The sequence below is a fragment of the Miniopterus natalensis genome, chromosome 2 (genome assembly GCF_054644295.1).
Source record: "Miniopterus natalensis isolate mMinNat1 chromosome 2, mMinNat1.hap1, whole genome shotgun sequence".
NCBI lineage: Eukaryota > Metazoa > Chordata > Mammalia > Chiroptera > Miniopteridae > Miniopterus > Miniopterus natalensis.
The window spans coordinates 38,216,173-38,235,386 of record NC_142082.1 but is presented as its reverse complement, the minus strand read 5'-3'; the positions used below and the strand labels follow the sequence as shown (position 1 = coordinate 38,235,386).

The window sequence follows — 19,214 nt, the reverse complement described above, 5'->3', positions numbered from 1 at the left end:
AACCAAATAATTAAATGACATTAAAAATAGGTATATTATATTAATTAGCAAGCTTATTAACTAAGATAAATGTTCCCATATTTTTACAACTAACATTAGACTCGAGAACACCTGACTATAGAAGGAAAGGCCCCTGGATCTTGGATCACTTATGCATTGAACAGTTTACAGCCAGGGTGGGGCAAAAGTAGGTTTATAGTTGTTTGTATGGAAAATAAAAAAATAATAAAAAATAATAATACAAGAATAAACTATGTTTAGTGTACTCACACATATATACCTACTCTTGCCCACCCTGTACAAACCAGCATGTATGAAGAGGATGTACAGGCCCATAAAACGAATGGTAAGTTGATAAAGTCTGGACAGGAGTTTCATGTTTGAGATTTAGGACTAATTTAATGATTAAAACTACAAGGAAGTTATTGTGGTCTGAAAACTTTGTATTTGATTTAGTGTCTTACAGGCTTAGAGTATCTTATTCTTCTTACACCAGAGCAGTTACTGAAATGCAGCATTGGCTAATTGTGGCTAAGAGCCCCAAAACTCAGAGGGGGGGTGATAAAGGAGAGGGCAAGATGGGTTAGCAAACATGGAATTTGCATTCTCTCCTCAGGTCTCATCTGTAGCTAGTTTCTGATTACATACTTAGTTTAATTTTCTCCCTGCTTTTAAAGAGAGAACAACATAGATTTAAATTATGTTCTTACTGTAAGCATCGGTGAATAGAAATGTTGAAATTATGGCTAAACCAGTTTCTGGGAATCACTGCTTTGGCTTCAAAATTTTAAAAAGTGAAAATAAATTTTAAAACCTTTTTTAATTCAGCAAATATATATTTAAAAACATTCACTGAGCATGTATTTGATGCCAGGCACTTTCTAGGCCACAAGGATACAGTGGTGAACAAAACAGACACAAATCATGGCCCTCACACACTTTCATTTTAGAGGCAAAGATAGAAAATAAACAAAGTTAGTAATTTATCTATAGAAGATAGTATAATGAAAAAAATAAAAAGAGAATGGAAATAGAGTGATAGATCAAAAGGATCTGTAATTTTACATAGTGTGGTCAGGAAAGAATTATTTCTTAAGTAGATACAATTCAGCAAATATTTAAAGAAAAAGAGGGGGTATTTTTTTTAATTGAAGGGAAAGGATCTATGGCATTCATAATTTCTGTTTCTGTATTTGGCTGCTGGATACAGAGATACAAGACAAAGGTGTTTTAAGTTTGTAAAAATTCATCATTCTGCATACTTATGATTTGTACATATTATAATTCACTGAAAAGTTGTAAAAGATAAAAATTTTGAGGGAAAGGAACAAAATTACCAAACTAGGGAAATATTACTTCAGATATGGTATTACTTTTGACCATGTAGTACAAGACTTTTATCCAGAAGAAGCACCGTATTTCTGGTGAATAGCATTTCCTACTAAGAGATACTCTTTAGACAGTACCATTTCAGTTTACGTAGTGCTAAATACCCATTTTCCTAGTAGAATAACATGTTAAAATTTTAGTAAAAAGCTAGTATGACTTCTTGATTATGTTAATGGGTTCTTTTGCAGTTTTTTGCCTACTGCAGAATGATCACAGGAGGCAGCACTCTTGGAGGTGGTGGGCTGCTACACAGGGCTTAATAAGCACCTGAGCTTTGAGGTCAGAATGCTTGAGTTCAAATCTCAGCTATGTTCCTAATTAGCTGTTAGATCTTGGGTCCGTGCTATAAAAGACAAATCTTGCTTAAAAAAATGTTGGGCCCTTTGCCCCTGGCTCCTGGGACGTAACCTCTATCCTTGGAATGTGCTGCCTAATAAGAATGCCTTTATTAACCTGGGCACCTTAGGCCGTGCCAGTCTATCCAAAGATGTGATTTATGGTGGGGACCTTGGACCACAAGGTATTAGCTCAATCTCTAGAGGGGCTAGAGGCTAAGGTCAGCCACTGTGACCATCAGGTGGGACTACGTGACCAACCCCAATAAAAACCTTGGAAACCAGTTTGAGTGAGCTTCTAGTAGGCAATACTCCATATGTATTGTCACATATATATATTTTTTAAACATATGTTTTTAATGATTTCAGAGAGAGGAAGGGAGAGGAAGAGAGAGATAGATGAGAGAGAATCACTGATCAGCTGCCTCCTGCACACCCCCTACTGCGGGATCAAGCCCGCAACCTGGGCATGTGCCCTGACCGGGAATCGAACCGTGATGTCCTGGTTCATGGGTTGACGTTCAACCTCTGAGCCATGCTTGCCAGGCAATAAGTACTGTCACACAATTTTGCTGGGAGAAATAAGCTCTGTCCACATGACTCCACTGGGAGAGAACAACTGGAAGCCCTGGGTCTGGTCTCCCATGGACCTTGTCCTATGCATCTCTTTGCTTTGCTGACTTTAATCTGTACCCTTTTGCTGTAATAAACTGAAACTGTGAGCATAAATGCTTTTCTGAGTTTTGTGAGTCTGGGTAGTGAATTATTGGACATAAGGGTGCTTCTAGATGTCTCCTGATTGTATAGGCCAGTTATGTAATTTCTCAGTCTTGGTTTTCTGGTAACAAGACTTTATGAACCATAACTGAATAATGTAAGTAGTTAGCAATGTGCCTTAATATGCAATATTAAGGAATAAAAGCATGGTTAGCTATTTTTATTTTCTGCTTTTACCACTGGTTTTGGTCTAGAAAAAGAGGACTCATTTGAACTGTTGCTAAATGAGACCCTAACGTTCATGGAATCTAATTAATCTGTAGTGAGAAGAGAAAGAACAGAGCATACTTTGCAGCAGGATTATAGGGGTGAGTAAAGGGTAACAGATGTTGGCCATCTGAAAAATTCTAAATATAAAATGCAGCAGACTTCTAAATATAGTGTCCATACTACCACAGCAATAAATGCACTGTACAAAGATAAAAGAGCTTGTTGTTCCTGCTTTTAGACTATTTTCTGTGGCACAGTGTTCATATTTTCTTGTTACTACTGTTTCTGCCTATTTTTGTAAAAAGAATCTAATTCTTTTTATTAAAAATTTGTACATATTTTTCATTGTCAAATATTATTTAATTATCATATCATGACAAACCACTAATTTTTCTAATTTTGAGTTTACTTAAAAATAAGCCATCTCCTGCTGTCCTTTCAAACACTTCCTTAAATAAAAATTGCATAAGAATTTTCTTAAGCTAGATAAAAATACACTGAATACCAAAGTTTCAAAAATGATTAAAAATAGTAATTTGAATATACATCTTAAGACTCATTCTGAAAAGTAAAAAGTTATATGAACTTACAATGATATAAAGAATTTACTATTCAAACATTAACCATTCTATAATAAAAAGATTGATGTACTTACTTTAAATGTTGGTGAGAGATAATTTTTTAGGAACCAGAATTTTACTGGTGTTTTGGTGTTACGTAAAACAGAAAGCATCATGATTCTGTATAAAAGAACATTAAACCCACTAAGTTAACATTAATAGGAATTTATCCTACTTTTCCTAGGGCTTTTAAGTATTTAAAGGTATTATTAGAAGTTTTGCACTATGTATTATGAAGAAAATAGACTGAAGGACCTTTAAATATTATGCTTGCTCATCAAGTATGTAATGTATAAGACTATAAATTTACAGAGGGTTCCTGACCTATGATGGTTTGACTTACGAATTTCTGACTTTACAATGGTGTGAAAGCGATACACATCCAGTAGAAACTGTACTTCAAGAGATGTGAAACACGTGAAGTGCTGAATGATCTGTCTATATTGATAAACTCACTGGACAGGGAACTTGTTTTGTACTCTAGACCTCTGACTGGAGAAGATATAGATATATCTAAAGTTCCATCTTAAAATATAAACATATGTTCGAACATTTTTGAGGCATTCTCTGTGATGCTTCTATATAAACAGTTAAAAACAACAGTCCTTTGTAGTTTGTAAATATGCTTTCCTCCTCTCACTGCTCCTTCTTGCTTTTTATATAAAACAAGGCATTTCTTTATTGGAAAAGGGAAATTTACAAGGTATATTTTTTATCGCATATGCTGTTATAAAATATGTCCATTTTATAGTCTTAAATAACATCAGTATTCCAAATCAGTCAAACTCATGAAATTTCATGATATATAAAAAAAATACTTTCCTCACAATTTTAGGTTAGGAAAAAAAGCAAGGTGCAGAACAATATATATACACTGTTACTATTTTGGTAAAAAGAGGCTAAAAAAGGAAAAAATACATATATTTGCTTGTCTACACATATCTTTGGCAGGATATGAAAATAATATTGGTTTCCTGTGGGAAAGGGAACTAGGTATCAAGAAAAGAGGAAGATATTTTTCACTGTACATATTTTTATTCTTTTGAACTTTAAAAATTCTTTTTGAACCAAGTAAATATATTATGTTTACAAACAGTAGATAAAAAATATACCTACCTTAAAAAGCGTTCATATAAATGGCCAGAAGCAACTGAGAAAATGTTCAGAACGTCTGTTTCCTTTTTGTCTTTTTCTTTATGCAAACTTCTTGTGAAACTTGGAATAAAAAAGTAGTGATTGCTATTTCTAAATTTATATCTGCAAACTTTATATACCCAAATACTAGATTTTATAAGCAATAAAAATAGGACTGCCTTTCAAAGTGAAGTTATTACACTGAAACCAGTTCTAAATATTATGAATTGTTAATATTAAAACATGTGACACTGTAACAAAGCTTTTATGATTAAAAAAAAATTAAAACAGAATGCAATTGTCTCTAGGTTAATGAGGTAATATCTTTGAATCTTTTTTGTTACAAATGTTGTTTTGAGAACAGAGAGTAAGTTACAGCATGCCATGGCCATATATAATGAATTGACATTTAAATAGGCCAAGAGTGAGGGAAGAAACAGATGCACAAGAGTGTAACTAAGAAGAGCACAGCAAGAGTTTTCTGATGTGGTAACAGGTAGGTTCTTGAGTGCTAGTGACACAGCTCCTCCAGGATAAAACGTTATGAATAAAAGGTGCCTACAATTGGGAGCTCCTCTGGCCAGTTATAGTGGCCACTCCATATGGGCTAGGAAGAGCTCTGGACTCTGCATGTGCCCCCATGAGGAGCAAGAGTGCTAGGGAGTGACATCCACTCACTGGATTCTTCTGGGCCCAGCTATCATTTTCACCACTTTCTGGACCCAGGCCAGCCTTTTATATGCTCCATCTCATATATGAAAGTTATTGAATCTTTTATTTAAGGTATTCATAATGTATAACTTCTTTTTCTTATTTAAAAATTTTATTTAATTAAAAATATCATTTTTACATGCACAGATACTTAACTAAAATTTGGAAAACTAAACAACTTATAATCATCATGGAATATATTTTGCCAAATTGGAATTGTTACAATGGAAGCATTTTTCAAATCTTTCCTTATATTAATCTCCCAAATAAGAAAAATACAAGATTCAGTGGGGGAAAAAATCACTCTATTTAGGATAAAACTAAGATTAAAAAAAATGAAAGCATTATAATACACAAAATACTTATATATTTGGAGGAGTTGCCATCTCTATAACAAAGCACTACTTTGTTTTTGGTATCCTTTCTGTATAGCAAGTTGCTATGCTATAGTTGAATGGTTACCTTTATTCATTTTTAGCTCTACCTCTGGCTTTAATAGGAGCTCATGGACAGATACTCTTTAAATGCTCAGATTCTGTTTCATTATCCCCTGTCAAACATACCTACTCTTCAAATCATCTCAAAATGAGTGCGTTTGAGCCTTTCTCTATCAGTAACTACTTCAATGCAATACTGGCACAATAACATGATTCTTCTCATTAAACAAGGAATCTATAGAAAAAGAGGCCTCAACTGGGCAAAATCCAAAATAATGCGAGTGCTTTGATCAGTATAACAAAGTTTGCTTAGGTTGCTGAATCTATTTGGCCTAAAGTTTCTATTTCTAAGTCTTGAACGAAATAATCAGATTAAGTACAAATCTCTAAAATGGACTTTCAAAGTTCTCCACAATGTGGATCTACAGCAGATTTTGTTTTTGTCTGCCTAACACCCTTTATCCTTCAATAACAATAACTTGGTATTTTGAGGGGAAGGCACTCCTCCTCCAATTTCATTCTATGAGGTTTAGGTGGGACAGGCCTTCTCACCAGCTCTAAAGAGACATATGACCCAAGTGTGGTAAGTCATAGTGATCAGTTGAGTTTGGGACACATGGCTATAGTTGGATGAATGAGTCAACCTTGGAAATTTTACTGGTACTATTTGGAAGAGGCCCTCTGTTTCCACTGGAGATGGCAATCTTTTCCTTGTAAAAAAAAATTTTTTTGTTTGTGTTAATCCTCACCTGAGGATATTTTTTCCATTGCTTTTTCAGAGAGAGTGGGAAGGATGAAGAAATGAGAAGGGAGAGAGAGACATGCGCCCTGACCGGGATGGGGAGTGAACTCGCAACCCAGATACATGCCCTTGACCGGAATTGAACCTGTAACCCTTCAGTCCATGGGTCAACACTCTAACCACTGAACCACACTGGCCAGGGAGTAAAAGTTTATCTGAAAATGAAATAGGCACTGATAACAGAACGAAGAGATGAAGAGCTTCCAGACCACATCACCTGACTGCCTAAAGCCAGCTCCACTCCTGGACTCTATAGATATGTAAGTCAACATATTACTTTTTTTATTAACTAATAATATAGGTCCCAACCTAATTTATAGATTCCCTATTATATTCACTGCACCAACTAACCCAGGCTACTTTCTGTTCCTTGATTGGCATTCCCAATCTTCATGCAACCAGGTACCTTCACTCCACCTCCAACTTTTGAAAACCTGTTAATCCTTCAGAACAGATCTTAGCCACACACTTCTCCAAGGTGTCTTTTCTGAGTTTCCTCCTAACTGGATATAGCCCTTTTCTTCCTTGGTTTGTACAGCACTTTATTTCCAGCTGTCTTACAGCTCCAGTTTCCTATCTTATATTATTAAAATTTATGTATCTATCTTTTCCCTCTTAGAGGAGAGGAGCTATGCTTTACTTTAAATGTTTACCATCTGCAGGGTTTCCACATACTAGATTCCTGATGCATCTATAGTTATGTGTTAAAATATTCATTTGTAATTACCTTTTAATGGAATCCCACATTCCTTTTTTTTCTTTTTTATCAGTAAGGATATCTTCCTTAATTTTGTCTGGCTTTTTTTGCACCTAGACAGAATAGTGAAGAGAAATTTTAGAATTTTGCAGCTTTAAATATTATGTTGCAAAGTTAGCATAACTTATTGGGCAGAGTGACCCTAAATCTAAGACAGTTGCAGTAAATGAAGCCAGAGAGTATCTCAGTACATTATAGACACAATCTGGTTTCAATGATCAGTTCAACACCTTGTTTTTAGTTCTTCTATTAGCTCCATACTGCTAAATAGTTTATGTATATTTGTACTTACCGATTTATCAACTTTAAACATATCTACTAGTATATCTGTATTCACATGGTTTAGACTTTCTTCATTCTTCATGACGACAGATGATCAGCTCATTTATATCACCCTTCCCCTTTTTGTCTGAAAGTCTTGGTAGTAATACCTTTATCATTAGTTTTTCTACCAAGTATTTCTTTAACTTTAAATAATATTTAAATCTCTATTTTCTATTCCAACAACTTCAACAGTTCCTCTTTCATACCATTTATAATCTCTACCCTTTCCCTCCACCTCCTAACTTATACTAGCTAAACAATGATAATTTTATCATTGTAAATACACAGATAATATTTTCATTTAGTCTGGTAAATATATCTTTTGCACTTTGCTATTTGTTCATTTTGAAAATCGGTCAATAGTGCTTATTGTAACAGTGTAAATATTATTCACTGAAAAGTCTGAAAGGCTACTACAATTATATTTCCTCTATAGTTACAATAACATGACTACTGTGCCACTTGTAGACTTCCTAGTTCAAATGGGTTGTGCTTTTTTACATTCCACCAATAGAGAAATATTTTTGGGGGAATTTTATTGATTTTTTCTAGTGGTGAGATATATTTGTTCTTTACTACATACCCAATATTTTCCAGCTTATTATTCGTGTTAGTTGTCTAGAATTCCTGTCTTCTTGAAGACATTTTTCCTGGAGCTCAATAATTAACTGCCTGTTTATTTCTAGGCCTTCTTCGCTTTAAATTTCAGATTAATGCAACTATTTCCTGAAATATTTATCTTCCTCTTTTGAAAAATGTTTTTATTGATTTTTAGAGAGGGGAAGGCAGAGGGAGAGAGAGATAGAAACATCGATGTGAGAGAAACATCACTGATTGGCTGCCTCCTATATGCCCCCTACTAGGGATCGAGCATGCAACCTGGGCATGTGCCCTGGGCAGGAATGGAACTGTGGCCTCTTGGTTCATGGGTAGATGCTCAACCACTGAGCAACACTGGCAGGGCTCTTCCTCTTTCTTGTTCTTCATCTTCACTGTGCTTACAAATAACTTCAAGAAGGAATGTGAAAAATAATGTTCCTAAATCTTCACACTTAAAGAAAGAAATTTACTTTGTCTTCATATTTGATTAAGAATTTAGCTAAAGAATTATTCTAGGTTCAAAATAATTTTCCTCACAACATTAAAGGCTTTGTTTTGCTGTCTTATAACCTCCATTTTGAAAATGCAATGTCTGATGCTAGTACTAGTGTTATTCAATTGCAGTAACCTGACTTTTCTCCTTGGTAGTTACTGTGATCTTATTTGGGCCATTTTTCATTCATCCTAGTTTGTGGACCATTTTGACAGACATTTTTATCTCTTTATCTGTGGGATACTTCCCTCCTCCATTTTTTCTTTTTCTTCTTTCTGGAATTCTTATTAGTGGGCTACTGAAGTTCATGGGCTAATCCTCGATGCTGCTTACCTTTTTTCTTTCCCTTTTTTCTGTCTTTTTGTGTAATACTGAGATATGGATGATAAAGGGATAAAACTGTGCTACTAAAAAACAAATGAAAAACCTAGGTGGCTAGACTGTAGAATGGGTGACCCTCGAAGATTTGATGGTTATGGTGAAAGACTTAGACCTTCTCTCTACTATGGGCCAGCAGGTCAAATTACAACCAATACACAGAGTGCAAAAATTCAACTCAAGAAAAAGAAAAACAAATTTTCAATGGTCAAGGATGGAATTGTATTTTCTACACCAACACCAAATGGAATTTCCCGGTTTGCAGGGCTAGGATAAAACTAGCTGAAATTCTAGTCCTAAAGCACTTGAGCTAAGTTATTATCTTAAGCAGCTGGTCTGGGTTTGTGGGGTTTTCATCTGGAATGGCCAGAAGGAAATGTATTCAAAGGGACACTATAAGCTATTACTGAGAAAGGAAGTCAAGATCAGAGAAGAAAGAGTATCAAAGATGAGTGTGAGCAACATGTATAACTGGTCGTAAGATAAACAGAAGTGATTAGAAATAGATTATTATATAGGGGTGCAAAGTAAAATTTGGTGATAGTTTAAAATCTAGGTACTATCTAAGGTGAGAGCTTTGGTAGCCTACTGTTATTGGATCTTACAGATTCCAACCATATGGATATTTCTTAGTTATCACTGGATACTGATTTCTACTCTACTGCACTACAGACGGAAGACATATTCTGTATGATTTCATTCTTATGAAATTTGTTAAAACTTGTTTTCAACTAAATGTAAAGCTAATTTTTGTTAAGCTAATTTTTAAAAATGTTTTCTGTGTTTGAAAGACTGTTCATTTGGTGTTACTAGGTGTTGTGTTCTATATATGTCTATAAGGTAAAAATTTATAATCACACTGTTCAAATCTTCTGTAGCTCTTCATTTTTTGGTCTGCTTGTTGTATCAAGTACTAAGTGATGTGTTTTAAAATATCCCAAATATGACAGAGAATTGTCAATTTCTCTTGTAATTCTACTTCTGCTTTATATATATATATAAAATGACCTTTTTAACGTTTAGTAATGTTATTTGTCTTAATGTCTAATATCTCTCATACTAGTATAGCTATACAAGCTTTGTTTATCCTTTTGCCACACTTGTATTTCATTTTCATCATCACCCTGAAGCTGTATTCTTATGTATTAGATGTGCTTTCTACAAACAGCATATAGTTGGGATTTTTAAAAACCCAGTATGACAATCTTCGTCTTTTAATTGGAAAATTTAGCCCCTTTACATTTAATATAATTGTATTAAATTCAGATTATTTTATGCTTTCTCTATATCCCATATGTTTGCTTTATTTCTCCTTTCTTAGTCCATTTATATTGATTAATTTGTTTCACTCTATTTTTCCTCTTTACTATGCCATCATACCTTATTTCTTTTCTTTTAGTGGTTATCTTAAAAATTAAAAAAAAAGTATTTGTCCTAAAATCGCTAAGTAATCATTACCCTTATCCTGGTCAATATCTATCTGTCTGTCTATCTATTATCTATCTATCTATCTATCTATCTATCTATCTATCTATCTATCTATCTATCTATCTATCATCTATCTATCATCTATCTAAGAACTTTATATGTTATTGCAAATAATCTTATTTCTTAAGGTTTAAATGTTATTATGATTTTTAGTTCTATATGTTTTTAAATACCTCATAAGACATTTACTATTGTTTTGGATATTTACTGCTCATAGACACATCAACATATTTATCATTTTCTTTTCTTCATTGTTTTTTCAAACTCAGACCTTCCATCTGACATATTTTTTTCCTGTCTAAAGTACATCTTTTAAGAATTTATTTTAGTTTGTGCTGATGGCAAACTCAGTTTTTAATTTTCCTGAAAATACCTTATATTTCTTCTTGAAAGATATCCTTTCAGGGCAAATTATTTTAGGTTGGCATTCCTTTTTCCATTCATTGCTTTTAAATATCATTCCAGTATCTTCTGGCTTTCATTGTTACTGCCAAGAAATCAATTGTCAGACTACAGTTATCTAAGGTAATTTTTATTTTTTCTTCTGATTACTCTCAAGATTTTTGTCTTTGTTTTTTTGCAGTTTTATCAACAGGAGTCTAGGTGTGGATTTCCGTTTCAATATCTTCCTTGGGAATCATGAGACTTCTTGAATATGCAAATTGGTTTCCTCAATTCATAAAAATTCTCAGCCATTATTATTGCTTCAAATATTACCTGTACCTCATTCTTTCTTTCATACTCTTCTGGAACTTCATTTAAATTGATTTTATTTATTCAGCACTCATAAAGTGCTTTACAAAGCTAAACTATCTTATCCTTATAATAGACACATAAGGTAAGTTCTATTATTAACTCTATGTTATCAATGAGAAAAATGAGACAGAAAACAGTTGAGCAGTCTGTCCAAGGTCACACAGGTAGTGAATAGCCAAGTGTAAATGCAATCCTGTATATATCAGATTTCTCACTCACTTCTTTGCCTTTTATGCACTGGGTTGTATTTTCTTCTTTTTTTAATATCCCTGTTGTATCTGGGATACTTAATTCTCTCTTCAGGTATGTTAAAGTCACCTACTGAATTCTTAATTTTGGTTATCGCATTGTTGTTTTAGAAGTTCTACTAAAAAAACATCAGACATGGTCTTTTTATAGTTTCCTGTTCCATGCAATTGTTTTCGAGCTTGTCTTTTACTAATTTAAACATTATAAGCATAGTTGTTTCAGAATCTATGTCAATAATTCTAATATATGGAGTGCTTCTGTATCTGTTATCTGTTGTTTCTGTCATTTTTTCTTGTATATTTGGATATAGTAATCTTATTCCAGAATTATATGGATGTTTCTGCTAGATACCTGTACAGTCTTATCAATCTTGACCTATTTTAGTGCAAATTCAAGGCTCAGGGTTCCCTAGACTACCTAGATGATACTAATTTGGGCTAAAAGACTGTGTGGGATAATTTACTATGGTTCATCCTTACCCTGAAGCTATAGCCAGCTTATTGTAGAGAGAGTCTTCTAATAGATAACCCGCTTTATGTGGGTCCAGAGTTTTAATTTCTGTCTCTCTCATCCTCAAATTAAACCAAAATAACAGTGCAAGTGTACCAGAAAGGACAAATGTTCTCAAGGTAATAGTAGCTTTCTCAGGACAAGAGAAGCTTCTATGCTTGCTTACTTCACTAAGGCTATTTTCCCTTTAATTTTGGTTTTGTATTTCCTTATTTTCCTTATTATTTCATTATTGTCAGCTCCTCATTGCTTTTAAGATTTTTATAAAAAGTATTTTACCCAACATTTTTACTAGTAATAATTAGGTGGGTTGGTTCAAAAAACCAAACCTGTTATCATTAAAAACTCATTTTCTCTCTCTCTCTTTTTGAAAGAAACACTTTTTTTCAGGGCTAGTTTTTCAACCTGTGCTCCTGATATTATTTCTAGAGCCTAATTTGTAACAATACCTGGTTTGCAGATACAGTAGGTACAGTAAACATATCATATCATAACTTAAAAAAAAATCATTTTCCTTCTATCTTTAAGTTCTCTGCTTTCCCTCATGAATTTAATCCTCTTCTTCCTTCCATTGCCAGAGTTCTATATGACATTTTAGGTAGTAAAATTGTGAAATTAGTTGTAAAATAAAAATCAATTAATTAAAAACAAGAGATAAATTTTAATATTAAGAACAAAGACTATAAATAGCTTCTGCCTCACATACTTGTATTGCCAGTATTTTGCTTTTGAAGCTGTTTAACACGACAATGACATCTCCTAGGTCCACTTGAGAGTCAGTTCCTTCATGCCTAAAAGGAGAAAAACATGTAAATATCTATAATCAGTTCACAAAAAGACATAAAATATAAAATAAATGCATTTTGCAATAAATATAAGTATACTATCACTTGTGTGTATATCATATTATATATATATATATTTTTTTAAATATATCTTTACTGATTTCAGAGAGAGGAAGGGAGAGGGACAGAGAGAGAGAGATAGAAACATCAATGATGAGAGTCATTGATTGGCTGCCATCTGCACACCCTCCACTGGGGATTGAGCCCAAAACCCAGGCATGTGCCCTGACCAGGAATTGAAGTGTGATCTCCCAGATCATAGGTCAATGCTCAACCACTGAGCCATGTGCAGGACAGGCCATATTTTATATTTCTATAGTCAATTAAGATGTGCTATATGCATTACAATTTTCAAAGCTGTCCAATCAATTTTAACTTGGTATAAATTAACATTATACAAAAGTAACTCTCTAAATTTGATCTTGCCTAATCACTCAGAAAGCTCAAATTATTCCTTATCTTTTGTTGTACACCAAGATTATCACAAAGTCAAATCTTTCATATCTCTGTGATATTTTCAATGATAATTAAAAAATATTTTCTAGACTTTAAATTGTTTATATATTTTATAATCAAAAGTTGCCCAATAACTTTTCAATATCTACTAGCCATTTTCAAATACTAAAATTTGAAGTGTACTGTTAAACTCATAAGACTGAAATGTCTATGATGTCCATCTATATCACTTGAATGTTTCTATTTTATATTACACATGATGTATTATTGTCTAATTTTTAAAACTGAAAAAAGCAAATATGACAGCTTTCCTCAATAATTATGTTTTGAATACTATACTCACTATGTACTGAAAAACGCTACTGTATGAAACATTTACCAAAAAAATTGAATTTTGTCAAAGAGGAAATGCAATCAGATGTCAAATTAGTAGATAATTAAGTTCAGTCAGATTTATACACTTCAACATTTTTTCTAAAATGAAACCCTGTGGATTCTAGCACTATGTTGACTAACACATGCCTTTGACTCAGTCTTACTCCCAATTCACCGCTGAGGTGGCTAACCAATGTAGAAGGCACAGCTCTGCTCAGCAATGACCGACTTACGTAGTGGAAATATCAAATTTCTGAAAAACTTTCAAGAGCTTCTAGTACCAAACTTTACTCAAGGGATCAGCAACTTCAGCCACTGAGTCCACCATCCCCTGAGAACAGGGTAGAGCTAGGAAGTACAATACTGCAACTAACCCTGAATAAGATCTAAAGCAACCAACCTCCTTGCCACCAAGTGGCACAGATAGTAGTGATGAAGATTCTTACTCCATTTCAAGCACTATTTCAAGCACTTTATAGTTTACAACCATCATCTGAGGAAGGCACAATTATCCTAGATCTAAACAGCCCAGGAAGTTTGGCTCTTCACTACTGCACTGTTAGACCTTTGTAAGGAACTCTAGGCAACTAAAAATCACTGGGTATGGGAACAGAGTAAGCAGCTTAAATGAAGGGAAAAAGCTAAGCAGACAGAGAACATGGACTTTATTGATAAGGAATTAAAGAAGGAAAAGAGGGAGCATTCAAATAATTTATATTCTCAATAGGATTTGAGAACATTTTATCTCAATAAAAGCCATTCACTTTAAAATGAAAAGGATTCATTACATGTCAGGAAGCATTATTTATTTTTTTAAATTCACTTTTCGTGGAATTCTAAATATAAACATTATTTAAATTTTGTAGAGGTAAAGTAAATCATACTGCCTCTCATTTCTTATCCACTGTATGACTGTACTACATTTTCACTGTTTCTTCACTTGTTAACATTTGGATTGTTTCCAGTGTCTGGCAATCACAAATAAAGCTGGTATGAACGTTAACGTACAAATCTTTGCATAAACATATATGTTCTTTTATTTTTGAGTAAAATATTTTCTTTTATTCCTACGAGTGAAATGCCTGGATCATATGGTTTAAGTGTGTATTTAAACTCTTAAGGTCCTGCCAAATTGTTCTAAAGTGGTTGTACTATTTCTACATTCCCACCCATAGTGTGTGACAGTTTCTGTTGCTTCCTATCTTCACCAACACTTGGTAGCGTCAGTCTTTGAAATGTTAGCCATTCTAACAGGTGAGTGGCAGTATCTCACTGTGGGTTTAATGTGCATTTTCCTAATAACTAATGATGTTGAGCAAATTTTATGTGCTTATTTGCCATCCAGGTCTCCTTTGGTGAAGTGTCCATTCAAGTCTTCTGTATATTTATCAGGTGTTTTCTTACTGTTGAGTTTTGATAAGTCTTTATATATTCTACATATAAATTGTTGGATGTATGCTTTGCAAAGATTTTCTCCCAGTCTGTGGATTGTTTTTATTTTCTTTTATAGTCATTAAATATCCTTTTAATGTAAATATTCACACATTTTACAACAGAAACGTTTAATGAAGTGCTATCTTAGATCCTGCCCAATGTGTCATAATATATGATGTGTACTATATTAACTTTCTAAAATCTGAAAAATTCTAATTTTAAAACACATGTGGCCCTAAGAATTTTAAATGAGATTTGCACCTCCTTCCTGTTCCTGGAATGTTTTTGTCTATAGTATGACTAGTAGTAACTTACTGTAATTCTTCAAAATAATCTTGAGGTACTATCTCATTCCTAATGTCAACACTGACTTACTCCAACCCTCCTCCCTATTACAGAATTAACCATTCTAGGCTTTGTGTGCATAAATTATTAAGCATATTTGTTGAATGACACTATGTGCTAGGCACAGTATAAGGAAAAGAGGAAAAGCAGTGAAAAAAGGTTCAATAATCTTTATCCCCATATTATCTTTCGTGAGCACAGTTCTTGCTATAATAATAGTACTCAATAAATACAGGGTAGAGCAAAAGTAGATTTACAGTTGCTCATATGGAAAAGACACACAGGCCATGATCATTACAATAGCTTTATTAACTCTGTATTTCCAGTACTCACAATTGTAAATCTTCTTTTGCCCAACCCTGTATTTATTTAAATAAATGAAAAGAGCAGACATTTATTAAGGGATGTAAAAAGGTTTTATAAGGGGTCAGCAAACTGGATGGCAAGTGAAATCAGGTTGATGACCTATTTTTGTATGGCCTCTGAACTAAAAATGGTTTTTACATTTTAAAATGGTTAAGAAAAAAGAATACAGACAAAGATCACATGTCCCCTAAAACATTATGTATTTTCTATTGGCTTCTCTAGAGAAAGTTTGATAATCCCTGCTTTATACTATGCTCATTGATGAGCAGGTAAGTTACTATGAAAGTAACCAATTCTTATTTATAAAAATGAAAAACTGAACATAATCCATGGATAACGGCTTTGTTATATAAGATAAAGCACATATTAGGCATACTTTTTATATTTTTAAAATAAAAAGAAACAAAAATTTTGGAACAAATGTCAGTGTTTTGTTTGTTTTATAGTGATAGTAGTTGTGAATATTTTAGTTGTTTTGATGATCTTGGTTATATCACACTAAAAACTTATTTACACATAAAAATTTAAAAGTGATTTGTATAACTCACCCAATTATTTGATAAATATCTTCAGATTTTCCTTGGCGTAATTTTAGTATCCAAGCACCTGGGTTTGCTTTTAATTGAAAATATCCCTTTTAAGTGAGAAAAATATGATAATAGTTATATGAGTAAACACACATCCAATTGTCTAAGAAAGATTATACATGAATCATCCAAGAAAGTGTGTACTAACTGTGGGATGAATGAATTCTACAAATGAATTCCAAGGAAGTAGACTTTGCAATGACCTGTAAAAGGACATTCTGAAAATACAAGTCCCTTCATTTTTGTTTTATTTAATATCTCATTCAAGGTTTCAATTTTGTTTTTAGTGAGATAAAAATTATTTTATCTTATTAGAAATACTTAGAGGATTTTACTAAAACATCTAATTTTAATGATTTTACCAAAACACTTCCCTGTAATACCATCAATTAAGTCATTATAATACTTACAAGATTGGCCATCACTATTGTATCAACTGCAACAGGTTGATTTTTTGTGCCAAGTGTGAACTGCAGACCTCGAGGAGATTGCTCCGTCGTCGTATCAAAGCAGTGTCCTTCAAGCAGAAGATATTCTAGTTCATATTCTGCTATAACGGTTCTCTCAATCTGTGGAGGAAATATGTCATTAGTAATTCCCATAATACAAATATTATAATAACTAAATGAGGTTATTTTAACATTAGCCAATGAACTTGTGTGGGCAACTTCAAGTCTTTCTTTTACATGAGTGAACTTAACAGCTGAACCAATTTCTTGAATATCAAAGCTCATGATAGATTTTTTTCAATTCCCATGACATCAGCTACTCCAGCCTCATGATATATGCACCAATATCACAAGCAGAAAACATGTCATAGAGTTGTAGTATTTAAAGATCTCTTCAAGACAAATTTAGATGGAAAATTCCTCAAAGAATCTGCTTCATTGCTGCTGCCTTAGAGCTCCCTCTTGAGGCCTGGCAAGAAAGCCGATTTATCACCATTTATTGCCTTTCTTGTAATTTAAAAATATTAAATATTTAATTGTTTTGTATTCAAAATAACATATTCTCATTAAATAAAATTTAGCAAATAGAAGTGGAAAAGAGAAAAAAACAGAAATGGCCTACAGACAAAACTTTCATAAACACATCAATGCATTGATTTCTTTTTTTTTCTCCTCCATAAACTTTTTCTTAAGGAAGTATAACCTGTTTTTTCATTAAATATAGTTTTCTAGGAACATGTCACTTTCTCTATAAACATCCTCTAGGTGCTGGTCATTCCAATTGTTTCCAGATTTTCTTCTATTGCAAATGCTACAATAAATATTGCAGGACTAAAAGCTTTTTCTCTACTTCAAATGAAAATCATATCCAGACGTGAATTAGTGGTTGAATCATTACTATTCTAAGTGATGAACTTCATATACCTCATTAACCTGTGTCCACAGTTCTTATAGCATTTAGTCTGGATGGGAAGCTTTTCATGGGACAGTCCCAGAATAAGAGAATATTGTAGAGATCTAGCTCAATTCTTTCACTTCACTCTCAAGGAAACAATACCCCTAAGTGATTATGAAGTAAAAAGCTTAACTATTTTTCATTATGAATTAGACATTAGGGCAAAGTCCAAATATATTCAATCAATCGGTGACTAATAGTATCTTCATTTTATAATATGTGTGACAATTTCTCTTGTTCCTATATACGAGTATAACAGACATCAATTCTTTTGACTTATTCAAACCATAACACCAAAAAGAGCCTATTTGTTTTTCAAATAGGTTTCTTAGTGAATATCTTAAGTTTTCTAGTAATTTCATAAAGGTGATTTAAGTTAACTTAGTTTTAAGTTAAATTAGTTCCTATTATCAAGAATTTGAAAGCTAGTAATCTTTTTTGATGTTTACATCTCCTTTATATTTTTCTTTATCTGTTCTAAATATTAACTGTTGACCTGAGCGAGCTAGTGTGTAGTGACAAAACTCTCATTGTCAGTTTCATTTTTGCAATGGTACATTTTTGTCCTTTACCTACAACTCCTCCTTTCTTGTCTAGCAAATGTCTTTATTTAACATTCTTCCAGGATGGTTGTAGGTAATCTGAGCATGTACAGCGCACACTGGAAGAGAAGAGCCTCAGAGGCAGTTAACTTTTATAGCTGCTAGAATTTATAATTTCCTTCTGTTTATTCATATAACCTATGAAGACAGAGGAAATTACCTCTCTATTTTAGTCTTCTAAAGTAAATAGAGCTATTGTTCACTTAAACAGCTTCTATAAAGACCCTGTTATATTTGCCACTCACAACAAAAAGTGTTTAATTTCCATTAATCGTTTAATAGCTGCTGAACTTTTTTACCAACAGACTCAATTTAAAATATTTTCTAAGCTGCCTTAATTCTCCTACCACAAACTCTTTTTCTGGTTAGAATCTTCAAAGTTATCTTACTGATGTGTATTACTGAACTCTCTTAATAAAGAATCCAATAGACTCCTTTAAGAGATAAAACTCATGGAAAAAAGCAGATTTTAAAAAAATGTGATCTACTTTATTAAATTATAATGTGCACATATTTTATATTATATACACTGAAGTATGTCTTTATTTCCAAAAGTAAACTAAGGGGGGGGGAACTACACTGAGATTTTACTTACCTTTTTCCCCCCTTGCTTTCTCCTCCCTGTTTCTACTCTTCTTGCTTCCCAAGTGCCCAATGTCTTCACAGTACCTTCTTATAAGAGCTCCAGAGTTTCCCACTGAGACACCTCTACCTAAACTACCCCCCTTCTCAAAATATTTGAGTCTTCAAAATAACCTCTCTTCCCCTGAAAAATACTTGTCATCCATCAAAAATTCTAGTATCACCTGTGGGGATGGTCTGGGATGGGG

At 33.2% G+C, this 19,214-nt stretch overlaps 1 protein-coding gene across 3 annotated transcripts in view; it reads right to left on the bottom strand.

The window, feature by feature from the left end:
- The window catches only part of UGGT2 (UDP-glucose glycoprotein glucosyltransferase 2), a 138,251-nt gene that overhangs the window by 20,923 nt on the left and 98,114 nt on the right, over positions 1-19,214 (bottom strand). For 2 of the 3 annotated variants that reach the window (XM_087814269.1, XM_087814270.1), the window contains 6 exons: positions 16,789-16,947; positions 16,340-16,425; positions 12,677-12,761; positions 7,143-7,225; positions 4,448-4,546; positions 3,367-3,451 (listed from right to left, as the gene is read on the bottom strand). In XM_087814269.1, the coding sequence (XP_087670395.1) occupies positions 3,367-3,451; positions 4,448-4,546; positions 7,143-7,225; positions 12,677-12,761; positions 16,340-16,425; positions 16,789-16,947 (597 nt within the window). The remainder of the gene's footprint in view (positions 1-3,366; positions 3,452-4,447; positions 4,547-7,142; positions 7,226-12,676; positions 12,762-16,339; positions 16,426-16,788; positions 16,948-19,214) is intronic. The other variant, XM_087814271.1, reaches the window with a different exon arrangement.